Raw genomic sequence first — 14,828 nt, 5'->3', positions numbered from 1 at the left:
ATGCCTCAATGGAGCATTGGAAAATAGTGCTATCCAGTTTATTTTACAATTGCCCCACTTTACACATGAATAGATTTCTAACAATTACTGGTACAACACAGCTGACAATCCAACCACAGACTTTTGCTGAATATCATGCAAACATTCATCACTGAAAATTTGTATATACAACAGTTTGTCAATTAAGCTTGTTCCTGGGTCCTTTTGAAATACTAAACGAAATTTGAGGGTTCACCAATCATCATCAAGTATCAGTCAGCCAGTTTTGGATTCAAAGGTGGCTTTTGGTTCTTATACTTACAATTTGACCCATGTTAAAAAATATATTTATGGTTAGGGTGACACATTTCACAAACTGTGACATCATTGCTACAAATCCAATTCAGCTTCGACACTAAGCCTGGTTACAACGTGAGCAGTGTATTTTGCTTTCACTGTCTCAATACTGCTTGTATTGTAATGCTAATACCAACAAACAATTACACACACACACACACACACCCTACCCCCAACCCCCACCCCCACCCCAACAGTTACCAAGCCTGCTGCTTGTAGATATTTACATACTATTCACTACATGTAAATAATGTCCTTCTTGTGCTCACCTCAATGGGGTCAATTCTGGCTGACTGTGTAACTTAACTTTGTCTACTTGTCACTGAGTGAGGTACTCATAAGGCATCTGTATAAATGTACACAATGCACTATCAACACGTCTTGGCAATGGTGCAAGTGTTTTCCAAGTGTTAGTACAATGAGATAACATATATGTTGTCTTAATTGCCTTTGGCATACATACATGTTCCGATAGAGATTTCTTAACCAATCCGCCACATATAAATATATCCCCACTAGAAGTACAGCAAACACCAGCCCCGTATATGAAGTATTGTTGGGGAGGATCTGGCATTCTTGGGATATCAGAGTCAACTAGACTAACATCATGAGTGTCTGTTGAAATGACTACCTTGTATTTTCCAAGACATGTCACTTCAATATGACTGCCTCGCTTCATGACAATCGGGTTATATATTTGACGTGTCTGATCTTTGGTCATCCTTGTCATTTCTTCAGACGAGAGGCTTGTCCAGATGTCATATTTGGTGTCATACACCCCAATGTAGTTGGTGTAAGGGCCTCTAATGGCATAGACATATCGCCCAGCAACAACAGTAGCATCTGTGTATTTTAGTTGTATACCTGGATGCTGCTTCTTAATCCAGCTGTTTTCTCTCACATCATACACATGCAACTTTCTACCTAGTGCATACATTTGCCCATTGAAGTTAAAAAATGTATTTGAGTACCTTGGCTTGTCATAGTAAGTAAACCAGGAATTTTTCATTGGATCAAACACATCAACAGAACAGTTTTTGAAGCACTCTGAGGAATGGAACACCTTGTTTTCCATATCTGTGTACACTTTACATGAACTAGCACTGGTTTTTCTATCTGGTAAGTGAACCCAGCGGTCTTCTTCAACAACATAACCCAAGAAATCATTCGAATTGTTACCATTCTGAGACGAATCGTCATTACTCACAGCGATGACATCCACTAGCCGTCCAGGTCGTCTACTTCGGCGCTCAGGTAAAATGATTCCTTCTGGCAGAAACTCCTTGCAGGCAGGATTGTCTACAACAAGTGGTTCCGTCAGAAAATTTCTCAGGTAAAATTCTTCTGTTATATCTTCGAACCAAATATGACGTAAAAGTTCTGGAAACATGTCCTTTCTCTCCGATTTGTTATAATTGGTCCATTTTAGAACTAAATCGAGCAAGTCGTCTTCATTTTTGACCCGGAGTTTCTCATTTGAGATGAGGGATACGAGTTCATCAGGTGGTAGTTCCAGTAACTGGCTTTCAACTGCGAACAGGACTTGGCTGAATTTATTCACGATCATATCATCTGCAACCTCTTGCAAACCAGGAAAGTCGTACAAAACTGCTACACCTTTCCCTTTAAATACATTTGACGGAGATAGGTTTTCCACAAGGAATTGGCCACAGAACTCTTTCAGCGCCGTCATCATAAGGTGATCAGCTCCTGATATGATGTCATACACATTGCCAAACGTTAATTGTAACTCTCCGCTATACATATAATTCAAAATCACCTTCATACCAACTGCGGTTGTACACTGTAACTCGACGTTTCCACGATGGGCTTCCTGCATATCGCTTCGGAACAAGGACTCGAAATACGGACTGCAAGCTGCTAAAACACATCGATGGGCTTTAAATTGCTGTCCACCGACCGTCAAAGTCATGTCGCATAATACCTCACTGTCTTTCTGTTCCTTTAGTTGACCGATTAAGAGTGCATGGTGAGACGAAACAGCCTTGAGTCTTTCACCAGTCGCTCTCTTTGTATGTTCAACTGCCATTTTACTAACAATTGCAAAGATCAACGTTCTATGAACACATGGAACAGGTACTAGTGCGTGTCCTTGGTTCTGGTTTCGAATGTGGTAGTACAGTAGCCTAAAGGTGGCGCTGCAGCTGCGACAGATACAACAACACCCGGTCGTCACGCGACACTTTCGCTTTCACGGTGCACCGCACATGCTTCAGCATCTCATAATTACATTTCCTTTGTTCGTATGCTTCAGTATATACTAAAATTTGCTAAACACGCTCTCTCGTGAAGCTTTGGACATATATGCAACAGCAAATATTTGTCTGAGCAGCACCCCCCACCCCACCCCCACCCCCACCCCCACCACTAGTGCAGTGGTACAGTCAGACACAAAATTATGTTAATTTATTCAAACACAAAACTTTGAAGCCAACCAAAAGACAAGCAATTCTGCATAAATTAATACGTTTCAGCACACCTAACGTCATATGTTTTCTTCACATGACACCAGGGAAAGTAACTTTTCAGCACAGTGATTTGCTCGAAACGCTGAACGTTTTGTTATTGTTTTGTATCAAACCATCATTAATTTGTCAACATGTCTAATGAAATTATCCAGATAACCGTCGTCCGGTAAAAAGATGTCAATTTTGAATGTTATCTTGCCGTCATCGGCCGCATATTTGTGACATGCTTACCTGTCTCCGATGCGAAAATGGTCAAACTATCTCAGGAAAGTGTGACACGCTTACAACATGTCAACAGTATTTTCATGCGTTCGAGTCTGGAGGTTTTTTTCAGGTGTGCCAGCGGATAAACCTCAAAGGAACACAACTCGATAGGATCTTGGCTACCGATAAGCAAGACTACCAGCAGCTCGTTGGAAAAGACCGATCCAAAAGAAAGAACGTTAGGGGATCCAAATGGCTTTATGCGACGTGTGCGTCATCCCGTTGCCATGGGTAACAAGAACGCGTAATACCGTTTGTCTTCATACTGAATCTTCAGATTTGCAAAGGTAAGCATCGTTTCATCATTACTCCTATAAAAATATCAGAAAATGCGGAAATATTTATTGTTAAGTCTCCAAATGCATAGTATAAGTTGTTAAGTTGTTGTATATCTTGCACAGCTTTTTTTGTTCTTTTATTCCAACTTTGTCCAACTTTTTTTTAAGGTCAAGTTGCAACATTCAATTTTGCATCAAAACTGTCGGAATGGAATGGCATCATCTATATAACACTAATACATGAAACATTCACATGTCCAATAATATAAATTCTAAGTCTAAGAAAATATACAATATAAAACTTCTGATAAATTGCCAAGTTTGTGGCTAGTTTTAAAAAGTTTTATATTGTACACTTTCTTAGACTTAGAATTTACAATATTGGAATTGCAAAGTTTTGTGGCTAAGGAAATTGTTTACAAAATATGCAAAGTTATGCATGAGTCCCATGAATACATCCTTTGTTAAGATGCAAATTTATGTACAAACTTATGAGTCATGAATACATCCTTTGTTAAATATGCAAATATATTTAAATTAAGATGACTCAAGAATATAGCCTTTGTTGAGTATGCAAATTCATGCAAATATTGACATGTGATCACTAACTATGAAATCATGAATTGATAATGGCTGTCATGGATACAATTTCTTGATATTCTCTTGTCGCTTCATGGTAATATTCAGACAGGTAAGTTATGATTTGGTTAGTGCTATAAATATTTTGTTGCTTGGGTTTTAAATACAGGTTTTGTTTGATTTAGTTGGGTTTTTTTTGTTTTTGTTTACAACAATCTGTTGGTTTTATATTGTACATTGAATTTTGTTGTTAAGTCATGTCTTTATGATGATGTTTTGTAATTTTATTTAAAACATTTTCAATATTTTTTTTGAAAAATACTATATAGATAAAATATTTTCACAGTAGAAATAGATATTTTGAAATTAAAAAAACTTTCAACTCTGATGAGATTATTTTTTTAAATTTAATTTTCCAACAGGAGAACATTACTGTCATCACTGTCACATTTTATAGACTTATGACAGTAACTTAGGGATGCTTTTTTGACTGGATATATATCAATTTTGTTATCATTCATAAACTTCACTTTGGCTTTTCTCTAGCAATTCCAGGACTTCGTTTTTGCCATAACTTAAAGTTTGACTACTAGTATTCACTGCGAATCAGTTCGATATTCTTCAAGTATGGCTGCCTTCATGAAGCGTTTGATTGGTGCAGCTCCCAAGATGACTGCAATGAGAGCTGCTGCAGCAGGTGTTCTTGGCATTGGAACTGGTGCTGGTGCATTGTATCTTCAACAACAAAAAGTGGCTGCTCAATCACAAAGGAAAGTGATTGCCTACCCACCCTCTTCCAACTACCCTGATCTTCGTAAACATAACAACCATATGTCCAAGGCATTGACTCCTGAAATCTATGCCAAACTATATGACAAGGCTACACCTAATGGTTGGACTCTGGATGATTGTATTCAGACTGGTGTCGATAATCCTGGACATCCCTTCATCATGACTGTTGGCATGGTAGCTGGAGATGAAGAGAGCTATGAGGTAAGAGATGAAACCGTTATCAGTGATCTCACACATACACTCACCTAGAATTTATCAACAAACAATTTATATCAACAAAGTGACCTAAGTCTTATAGTGTGCAAAACATATACATTTTTGTATCTAACTAAAAAAAGAGTCTACACTTCTGAAAAACACCAACATAAAACTTGAAATTGGACTTGCAATTTTGTTAAGTTTTTGTTTCATCAACAAAGTAAGACTATGTGATTTTAATTCCAGTTTAGTATACTGTACTGTAGTTTCGACAAAGTATATTTCTATAGTCATGAAACAATTTCAAAATTGAATTTGTAAATTATTAATGTTTGCAGACTTTTGCCGACTTATTTGATCCTGTGATCGACGACCGCTTCAATGGTTATCCAAAAGATGCCATTCATCCAACTGACTTGGATTCTAGAAAGATCCGTGGTGGAATGCTTGATAGCAAATATGTCTTGTCATCTCGTGTACGAACTGGTCGCTGCATCCGTGGTCTCAGCCTGCCTCCTGCATGCAATCGTGCTGAACGTCGTGAAGTAGAGCGGGTAAGTTTTGGAAATTTTGTAAACCTCAGTTTGATAGTTTGAGTTTTCTCAGTTTGATTGTACAACATTATGATAGTAGATATCTAATATAGAAATTGTACTATAACTTACAATGAATTATGGGTAAGTATGTTGATCATTTGTCAGATCTGGTTCCTAGTGTAACACATGCCTTTAAAAGATTGAAGTATTTCAAGCGAATTGTTTGTAAGGGATGTACCATTTGATGATGGGAGGGGGGGTAGATGAGGTCAAATCAATGTGTGTTAGCACTATGGTAGCAAAATGTTTCCCTCAAGTAGTAGCATCAGACTCAGAGTGAATGTTTTTCTTCTGGAAATAAACCCCCACAAAGCAATATCAAATGGTTGTACTTCAAGCCACAATTCTCATCAAATTCAACGTTGATCGTTGCACGAGGAATGATTCAGGATAATTCGACATTTTTAGGTCGTAGTTGATGCCCTGAATGGTTTAGATGGTGATCTGAAAGGTAAATACTATCCACTGGGCAGCCTTACTGATGCTGAACAACAACAGCTGATTGATGACCACTTCCTGTTTGACAAACCAGTGTCTCCACTACTCACCTGTGCTGGCATGGCACGTGACTGGCCTGATGCACGTGGTATCTGGTAAGTCACCCATGTACTTTCTTGTGTGTAGAAATATTTTAGTATCCCTACTATTCTGTAACTTAGCCCTCGGAAAGAAAATAGCAAAAATGAACTCGAAAGTTCATATTTGCCAACCTGTAGTATGTCGTGATGGTGTGTACACTTGTGTAGGACAGCAGCGCACATAGCATCATTGTAGTGTATACACTGACATACGGTGCTGTAAGTGTAAGAAATAGATTTTACAAATATTTCTCAAGTGCTTGCCTTTATTTGGAACCATGGATGTTAAGTCTATCAATCATGATGAAGATAAATTGTATGCTTGGAAGATTGTCTTACACATTAATTTGGTTCAAGTAATAATATGTACACTTGTGTGTTTAGTGCCATGGTAGTGTATATACTAGTATGGTACTTTATTGAGAAATATATTTTAGAACTATTTCTTATAAGAAAATCTTATTTGGAACCATAATTGTAGAGTTATGAATCATAAAATTCAAATTGTATGCTTGAAAAATTGTCTTACACCTTGGTAATAAGTATTACTGCGTGTGCACTTGTGTGTGATACAAGCACCCTTTAAGCTTAGTGCCATGGTAGTTATACAAACTATCATGGTGTTGTAAGCATTAGGTAATTATAGATTTTATATTTCTTGAATGCATGCCTTATTTTGAATTATAAATGTAGAAGTATGAATCATGAATTTGAATTCTGTATGTTTGGAATGACTGTCTTACACATGAGGTAAGTAGTACCATAAACTGTCAAAGAACTGCTATAATGGGGAAGTGTTCAGCTGCCATGTTGTAATGATGAATACATTGATGTAGGCATAACGACAAGAAGAACTTCTTGGTGTGGGTCAACGAGGAAGACCATACCCGACTGATATCCATGGAGAAGGGTGGCAACATGAGAGCTGTCTTCGAACGTTTCTGCAGTGGCCTCAAGAAGGTGAGTAGTTGTACATGTATACATCTTTACATCGTACATATACAATGTTTATTACCCAAAGTCAGTTTGTATGGAAGTGAAAGCTTGTAGCAATGGAAGGGGGGGGGGGGGGGGGGCTACATATTTGGGGATAGGATGGGGTATGGTCAGTTGATGTGAGGGTGGGGGATTCAAACTTATTAATGGGGCAGTTCTGATATTTTATGAATCATTCTTGGAAAAAATGCAGAATATATTTTTTTTTAAATGTAAGGTCAACTATGAGGTTCAATCACAGGTGATTTGACACCAAAGTGTACGTTTACTTCATCAATTGTTACAGTAAAATTGGATTGATTTTTCATCAACTTGTGGCATTTGAAAAAAGAACTCTACTTAGAGACCACATTGAATATGATCATGACATTCATCAATTCAAGTAACTAAAATGTAACAAAATTAATCAAAATATTTAATCTACTGAACCATACTTTGAGCTTTCTGTCAAACCAATTTGAGACACTGCAAAATGTAAGTGCATTTTGCCTGTTTGATATTGGCATAAAAAAAATCCAAAATTAAAAAAAAAAAATCTGTGTCTGTACCTGACTTTGCTGATGTTGAAAAGCCTTGAGGGAAAACTTGAACTTAAAAAACGTTCTATAAATGTACTAATGCTATTTTGTTTTCATAGTAACTTTTTTTTTGATAATTAACAACAATTAATAAATATTTTATAATAAGCAGCTGACACACTGGTGATCAAGGAAATATAGTTTATGGTAATGGACTGGAATGTGATGCAGAGTTGTTTTTTCTTATGGTTATCAGGTTTTATAAACCCAGTACATGTTTTAAATGTAGCATTGTAGAGCATGCAATATTCAGATGTGACAAGGAAAAATTAAAAAATTGTGCCGCTCTACCTCTACTCTATAGTTGACAGGTTTCTTGAAAATTTGAATTTGAGCACCAAAGTATGTATAATTTGAAGACGTGCTAGAAAGAAACTAAAATAAGAAATAGTGAAAATCTAAAAAAATTTAAATTAAAAAGTCAAATTCTTGAGAGAATAAATAATGTAATTATAGATAGATAAAGTGAAATGATTTGAATATTCTGACAGAGTTTCTTGAAAATTGAAAATGAGTACAATAGTTAATGTAAAGGCACGCTAGATTGAAACTAAAATAAGTAATAATGTAAAAAAAAGATTGTGAAATGCAAGAAGAATTAATACAATTAAGCTTGATGTGCAAATGTTCAGTCTAAGTTCATGAATTTAACTTTGTATAGCACCAAGATTTTCAAGTAGCTCACCAAAGCTTTCGCCAGGTATCCACCTTGGTTTATCAGTGTTTTTCAGAAGTCAGAAAATAATGTAATTACAATTAATTAAGCTTGCATGTATATAGATGAATTATACATATACTTTTTAGATGAATATAGATGAATTGAAAAATTTAAAAAGGTATCAAAGTATTTGAAAACAAAATTGGTAATTTAATCATAAATGTAGCTACGAAAAGAATATGAAATACAAAGTGAAATGTATGAAATTATGATGTGAAAAAATTGAAATTATTTTAAATTAAGATAATATTATTCTGATTAATTGCTGTCAACTAGTTTATTCTGAAGTTTATTCTGAAGGTATAATTTATAAGGGTATGAAATACATAAATTGATGAAAGAAAAATTGTAATGACAAAATTTGTGGAAACTAAAAATGAAAATTTGTTTGGGTAGGTTGAGAACATGATCCAGGAGAAAGGTTGGGAGTTCATGTGGAATGAACATCTTGGATACATCCTGACTTGCCCATCAAACCTGGGTACTGGACTACGAGCCGGCGTGCATGTCAAACTGCCACATCTGTCAAAGGTATGTTCGTCTTCGCTTACAAATGATTTGTTGTTTATAGAACAATTTGTTACTTGTAACTATATATATATGTTCAAATAATTCAAATTTTTACATACTTATGTTGTGAAATATTGAATATCTCAAACTTCAAATTGAATTGTCAGTTAGAACACAGTATTACTTTACTGTTGTGAATTATACAATATATCTTTGAAATAATAATTTGTCACTTGCAGCACAATATTCATTTGTATTTTCATTAGTATGTGCAAACATTGACATCACTCTTTGTCAAAGGCATTGTGAAATATTCAAAATCTAGTAGATATCTATTAACGGGAAAGTAACAATTTTATGAGTTGACTTCAGCTGGTCTGGAACTAAAATCCTGTCAACAAACCTTTTACATGCTGATTTATAACAAATCCCTAAATTTATCCATATACTAGTAATACAGTTAATTACAATTTGTGAATTTCAGGATCGCCGCTTTGGGGAAATCTTGGAGAACCTGCGTCTTCAGAAGCGTGGAACTGGTGGTGTGGATACTGCTGCTACTGGAGATACCTTTGACATTTCTAACATGGATCGCCTCGGCCAGTCTGAGGTAAGGATCATCGTGGACCATTCTTTTCCAACACTTAGTATTTTCATCCCCCCTTGTAAAATCATCTAATCTGATAGTCAACCCTTCCCAACCATTATCGTTTGTTCTAACAACCTACCTGACATACTCCTAGAGGCTCTCTCTTTCATATCATTTAAACCAGTTGAAATATCAAGTTGACTTATCATTGGTGATGGCCGATGTCATTGGCTATTTGGATTGTGTCATTTGAGGAAGGCAACAATGCTAAAAGTCACATTGCAGAATCATAGACATAAGAAAACAAAGCAATTTGGTTGTGTGTCAACAAACATTTGGTCAGTTAAGTTAAATGATGATAAAAAAACTGCAATGGACTCTGAATAATAAACTGTTTTTCTGTTGTAATTGGTAATTTTCACATATGGATTGAATTAAAATATCTATGGACATTTTGGAACTAGAGTACACACACACACACACACACACACACACACACACACACACACACACACACACACACACATATACACACCACACCACACCCCACCCAAGTCTTCATATCTTCATGAACAAGTATCCCCACTATGAGAACAGAACATAAATTTAAATTATTTCTTTTTAAAGATGAAATAACTGATGCTGTTCATTTTCTTGTTAAATCTTTAGGTTACCTTGGTTCAACGTGTCATTGATGGTGTCAACTTGCTGGTCCAGATGGAGAAGAACCTGGAGAAGGGAAAGAGAATTGATGGCATGATGCCATCTCCTCTGTCCAAATTCTAAAATCGCAGCAGAGACACCGGGGGAAATGGGGGGAGGGGGAATTGTCATCATACCACAGGGATTGAAACCGTCATAATCTGGACATTACAACTACCAACTGTTGCAGTTAACTTATCAATATTTTGGAAAGATCAGGAATTTACATGGATTGAAACCGTCATAACCTGGACATAGCTACCACCATGACAGTTGAGACAGATTATTTTTACTTTACACTTGGATTGAACCAGTCACCACCTGGACATAGTTACCAACTCTACAGTTAATTTATCAGTATCTTGGACAGATCAGGAATTTACATGGATTGAACCCGTCATAAACCAGTCATCATCACTAGTTAGATAGATCATTATTTTACTTTTTACTTGGATTGAACCCGTCATCATCTTGAAAGCATAACTACCACCTCTACAGTATTTTATCAGTATCTTGGATAGATCAGGAATTTACATGGATTGAACCCGTCATAAACCAGTCATCATCACTACTACTGCTGCAGTTTATATTTTACTTTTACTTTTTACTTGGATTGAACCCGTCATCATCTTGAAAGCATAACTACCACCTCTACAGTATTTTATCAATATCTTGGACAGATCAGGAATTTACATGGATTGAACCCGTCATAAACCAGTCATCATCACTACCACTGCAGTTTATATTTTTACTTTAGTTTTTACTTGGATTGAACCCGTCATCATCTCGAAAGCATAACTACCACCTCTACAGTATTTTATCAATATCTTGGATAGATCAGGAATTTACATGGATTGAACCCGTCATAAACCAGTCATCATCACTACCACTGCAGTTTATATTTTTACTTTAGTTTTTACTTGGATTGAACCCGTCATCATCTCGAAAGCATAACTACCACCTCTACAGTATTTTATCAATATCTTGGATAGATCAGGAATTTACATGGATTGAACCCGTCATAAACCAGTCATCATCACTACCACTGCAGTTTATATTTTTACTTTAGTTTTTACTTGGATTGAACCCGTCATCATCTCGAAAGCATAACTACCACCTCTACAGTATTTTATCAATATCTTGGATAGATCAGGAATTTACATGGATTGAACCCGTCATAAACCAGTCATCATCACTACCACTGCAGCTTATATTTTTACTTTAGTTTTTACTTGGATTGAACCTGTCATCATCTCGAAAGCATAACTACCACCTCTACAGTATTTTATCAATATCTTGGATAGATCAGGAATTTACATGGATTGAACCCGTCATAAACCAGTCATCATCACTACCACTGCAGTTTATATTTTTACTTTAGTTTTTACTTGGATTGAACCTGTCATCATCTCGAAAGCATAACTACCACCTCTACAGTATTTTATCAATATCTTGGACAGATCAGGAATTTACATGGATTGAACCCGTCATAAACCAGTCATCATCACTACCACTGCAGTTTATATTTTTACTTTAGTTTTTACTTGGATTGAACCCGTCATCATCTGGAAAGCATAACTACCACCTCTACAGTATTTTATCAATATCTTGGACAGATCAGGAATTTACATGGATTGAACCCGTCATAAACCAGTCATCATCACTACAACTACTGCAGTTTATATTTTTACTTTAGTTTTTACTTGGATTGAACCCGTCATCATCTCGAAAGCATAACTACCACCTCTACAGTATTTTATCAATATCTTGGATAGATCAGGAATTTACATGGATTGAACCCGTCATAAACCAGTCATCATCACTACCACCACAAATTACCAAAGGCTACATAGCAGTACAGTTGTCAAGGAATAGAAGCCACCTGTGGTAAAGTCTGCACAGTTAAACTCAATAACATCTGAGTTTGTATGACAACAGCAAGTACAAGAATGGAGCAAACTCTACAATATCTAGAGATGAGCAAAAGAAGAACGAAACATCAGTTGTAAAGAACTTTTCTGGTAATACATAGAATATCACAAGAAATGTGGCATGGGCAGTCTGGAAACATTTGGAATGAAGAACTCTGGTCGCATACAACTGTATAACATCACGAAGAATAGAGAAAAAGTAACATGAACTGTGAACATCAAGAATCAGATATGGAAGATCAAGCAAAATATTTGTCTGGTAAATAACATCTCTAATTAACATCACTAGTGATACTCAGTGCAGCAGGACTTCAAGACAAAGAACATCATTATACTGTTTTAACATAACAGTATTATCCACAGTGTGACACTCAATAACATCAGAGTTTGTGAGACGGCTACCAGCACAGGTGAGGTGTCCTGGGTCTCACATAAACCCCCCACTAGACCTGCTATTAACATCTGTCAGCAGAGGACTTGGGATACTTTGCCTGTGTCTGAAGAATTTACCATCTGAGGCCGCTGTACAGGGGTGTTAACAGAAGTCTCTAATCCCCCCCCCCCCTCCAGCCTGCCATTGTCATCTGTCGGCAGAGGACTTTTGTGACCACTCTTGTACAGCCAATAAGAACAACCTCCATAAAGCCTCCCACACTGTGTAGAAAAGCCGTCACCTGCTGTGCTGTAGTGAAAAGTACCATCACACGAAAACATCAACGTCACTAGTTATACCAGTATCAATCCAACACTACCAGACTCAACCTACCTACCAGTCGTCACCAGAGTAGACCCAATACCACCAGAGTCTAACCAGAAAAAGATCAACTATTCCAGACTGCCCCTAAGAACATCTTATAGAACATCTGCCCAAAAGTTAAAACCATCGAGAGATAAACCAGAAACCACCTAATTCTAGAATTTGAAGCAGAAGAGAACAAACATTACTGCAAAATATATATATGGACTTCACCAAATTAGCTCCTACTTAGATCACACAAACATAGCAGTCTACTATAATCAAGAATTACCATAGGCATCAAACAAATGGATAATATCAAGGCAGGCACCAAATAAACTGGGCAACATCAAGGAGGAACCCCAGGCATCAAACAACTGGGCAACATTATGGAGGAACCCCAGGCATCGAACAACTGGGCAACATCAAGGAGGAACCCCAGGCATCAAACAACTGGGCAACATCAAGGAGGAACCCCAGGCACCAAACAACTGGGCAACATCATGGAGGAACCCCAGGCATCAAACAACTTGTCAACATCAATGAGTGAGCTGCACTGCTATGGATATAAATATAACATCATTTGAAGACATCATCATCAAGAAATTTCAGTCTTTTTAGCCTCTGTTTGTATATTTTATATATACGTGACCACCTATTTGTATCATATTGATACGTGACCATCTACTTGTATCGCATCGATACTTTTACTTTTATTCGTTCACAAAATTTGACAAATGAGTTGGAGCTGGTTTTCAACTTACAAAAAAATTAAATAAATAAAACCCAAAAAGAGTTTGAGCTGGACTTAAACCAAAAATACAAATTCAGTGAGTGGTGTGCATTTTCTTTTATCCTAAAGACCCTAGCTGTCTCTCTCAATTCTGAATTTCATAACCATATACGCTAGAATACTTTATTGCTTCCAGACTATACAAGTACAATGGAAGTGTATTTTCAAGGAATTTCAATCACACTGAAAAATGTACTTAGATAGATCAGCTGGGTATTATATTCACTGAAATGGGAACAGGTGTGCAGTAATTAAGTGAAGACAACACTGAATTTTTTTGAACGGAAAAGAGAAATATGAAAACATATTATGAATGAATATACAGTCTTCCAGGGTAGCCAGATATGAGATAGTTTGAGAGCATTCAATATTATATTATAATGTAATAGTCTACAGTAGAGAACATTTCTAGAAGTTTCAACATCAATTTCAGCTTCAAACAACCTGTGCAATGATGCCCAGTATGGGTTCAAAAACTTCTCTAAACCCCCAAAAAACACAAGGCTATTTACAGTAGTTATAATCTCTGGTACATATTTATCATGAAATTTTTTTATATATCACATTTATCAACTCTTGCTGCTACTGAACACCGGATTAAACCCCTCCCCAAGTAACCTTGTCCTACCAGGTCCCCATTTTAGCTGGGTAGACTGAGACACTAAGTCGTTCAAATCTTGCTCAAGGACATTTTCTCACAAACCTGAGCTGTCATTTCTTCCGCAACACTGTCTTAACTGTGTCTTAAAGAGGCTGTGGTTTACGATGATGGAATGACTGAAATGAGAATTAAAGTCAGAAGGAAACTTGAACCATTTGATTAAATATTCTCAATTTCAACAATAAACGATAATTTCTGCTCATGGGGTTTCCATAGTAAAATTAGTGATGTGATTTTCTACTAATCCTACTGTCAAGGCTCTTTATTATTTTTAAATTTCATCACATTGACGAAATATAGGGTCTGTCATGAGAAACTTACAATTAATTATTATAATAATCATTAAATACACCAACCCTTATTAATTAGCCCACCCTTGTAAATATGAGTCGGGGGGGGGGGGGGGGACACAGATATATTTGTTGTAAGAGGATATTAATTATAACAGAAAACCATTATAAAAAGTTTGGTGTATGATATTATCTTTATTAACACACATACTAC

The 14,828-nt window shown here is 36.4% G+C and overlaps 2 protein-coding genes across 2 annotated transcripts; one reads left to right on the top strand and one right to left on the bottom strand.

Annotated features, from left to right (window-relative positions):
- Positions 1-655: 655 nt before the first annotated feature.
- On the bottom strand, positions 656-2,386 carry LOC144447698 (kelch-like protein 11). The gene has a single exon (XM_078137777.1). The coding sequence runs from the start codon at positions 2,384-2,386 to the stop codon at positions 656-658; it is 1,731 nt and encodes a 576-aa protein (XP_077993903.1).
- A 2,301-nt stretch (positions 2,387-4,687) lies between these two features.
- Positions 4,688-10,287, top strand: LOC144447474 (creatine kinase U-type, mitochondrial-like). The gene is made up of 7 exons (XM_078137508.1): positions 4,688-4,939; positions 5,275-5,490; positions 5,941-6,125; positions 6,947-7,070; positions 8,799-8,933; positions 9,397-9,522; positions 10,171-10,287. The coding sequence occupies exons 1-7, from the start codon at positions 4,778-4,780 to the stop codon at positions 10,285-10,287; spliced, it is 1,065 nt and encodes a 354-aa protein (XP_077993634.1). The 5' UTR covers positions 4,688-4,777.
- The last annotated feature ends 4,541 nt before the right edge of the window (positions 10,288-14,828 follow it).

The sequence above is a fragment of the Glandiceps talaboti genome, chromosome 16 (genome assembly GCF_964340395.1).
Source record: "Glandiceps talaboti chromosome 16, keGlaTala1.1, whole genome shotgun sequence".
Lineage (NCBI taxonomy): Eukaryota > Metazoa > Hemichordata > Enteropneusta > Spengelidae > Glandiceps > Glandiceps talaboti.
The sequence above is the reverse complement of the archived record's forward strand: the minus strand, read 5'-3'. Positions and strand labels throughout refer to the sequence as shown.

Bases quoted from the DNA above. Each gene is read 5' to 3' on its own strand.
- LOC144447698 (XM_078137777.1), bottom strand. From the start codon at position 2,386: ATGGCAGTTGAACATACAAAGAGAGCGACTGGTGAAAGACTCAAGGCT.
- LOC144447474 (XM_078137508.1), top strand. From the start codon at position 4,778: ATGTCCAAGGCATTGACTCCTGAAATCTATGCCAAACTATATGACAAG. The intron at 5,491-5,940 runs GTAAGTTTTGGA...CGACATTTTTAG, and splicing joins AACGTCGTGAAGTAGAGCGG to GTCGTAGTTGATGCCCTGAA. The intron at 8,934-9,396 runs GTATGTTCGTCT...TGTGAATTTCAG, and splicing joins AACTGCCACATCTGTCAAAG to GATCGCCGCTTTGGGGAAAT.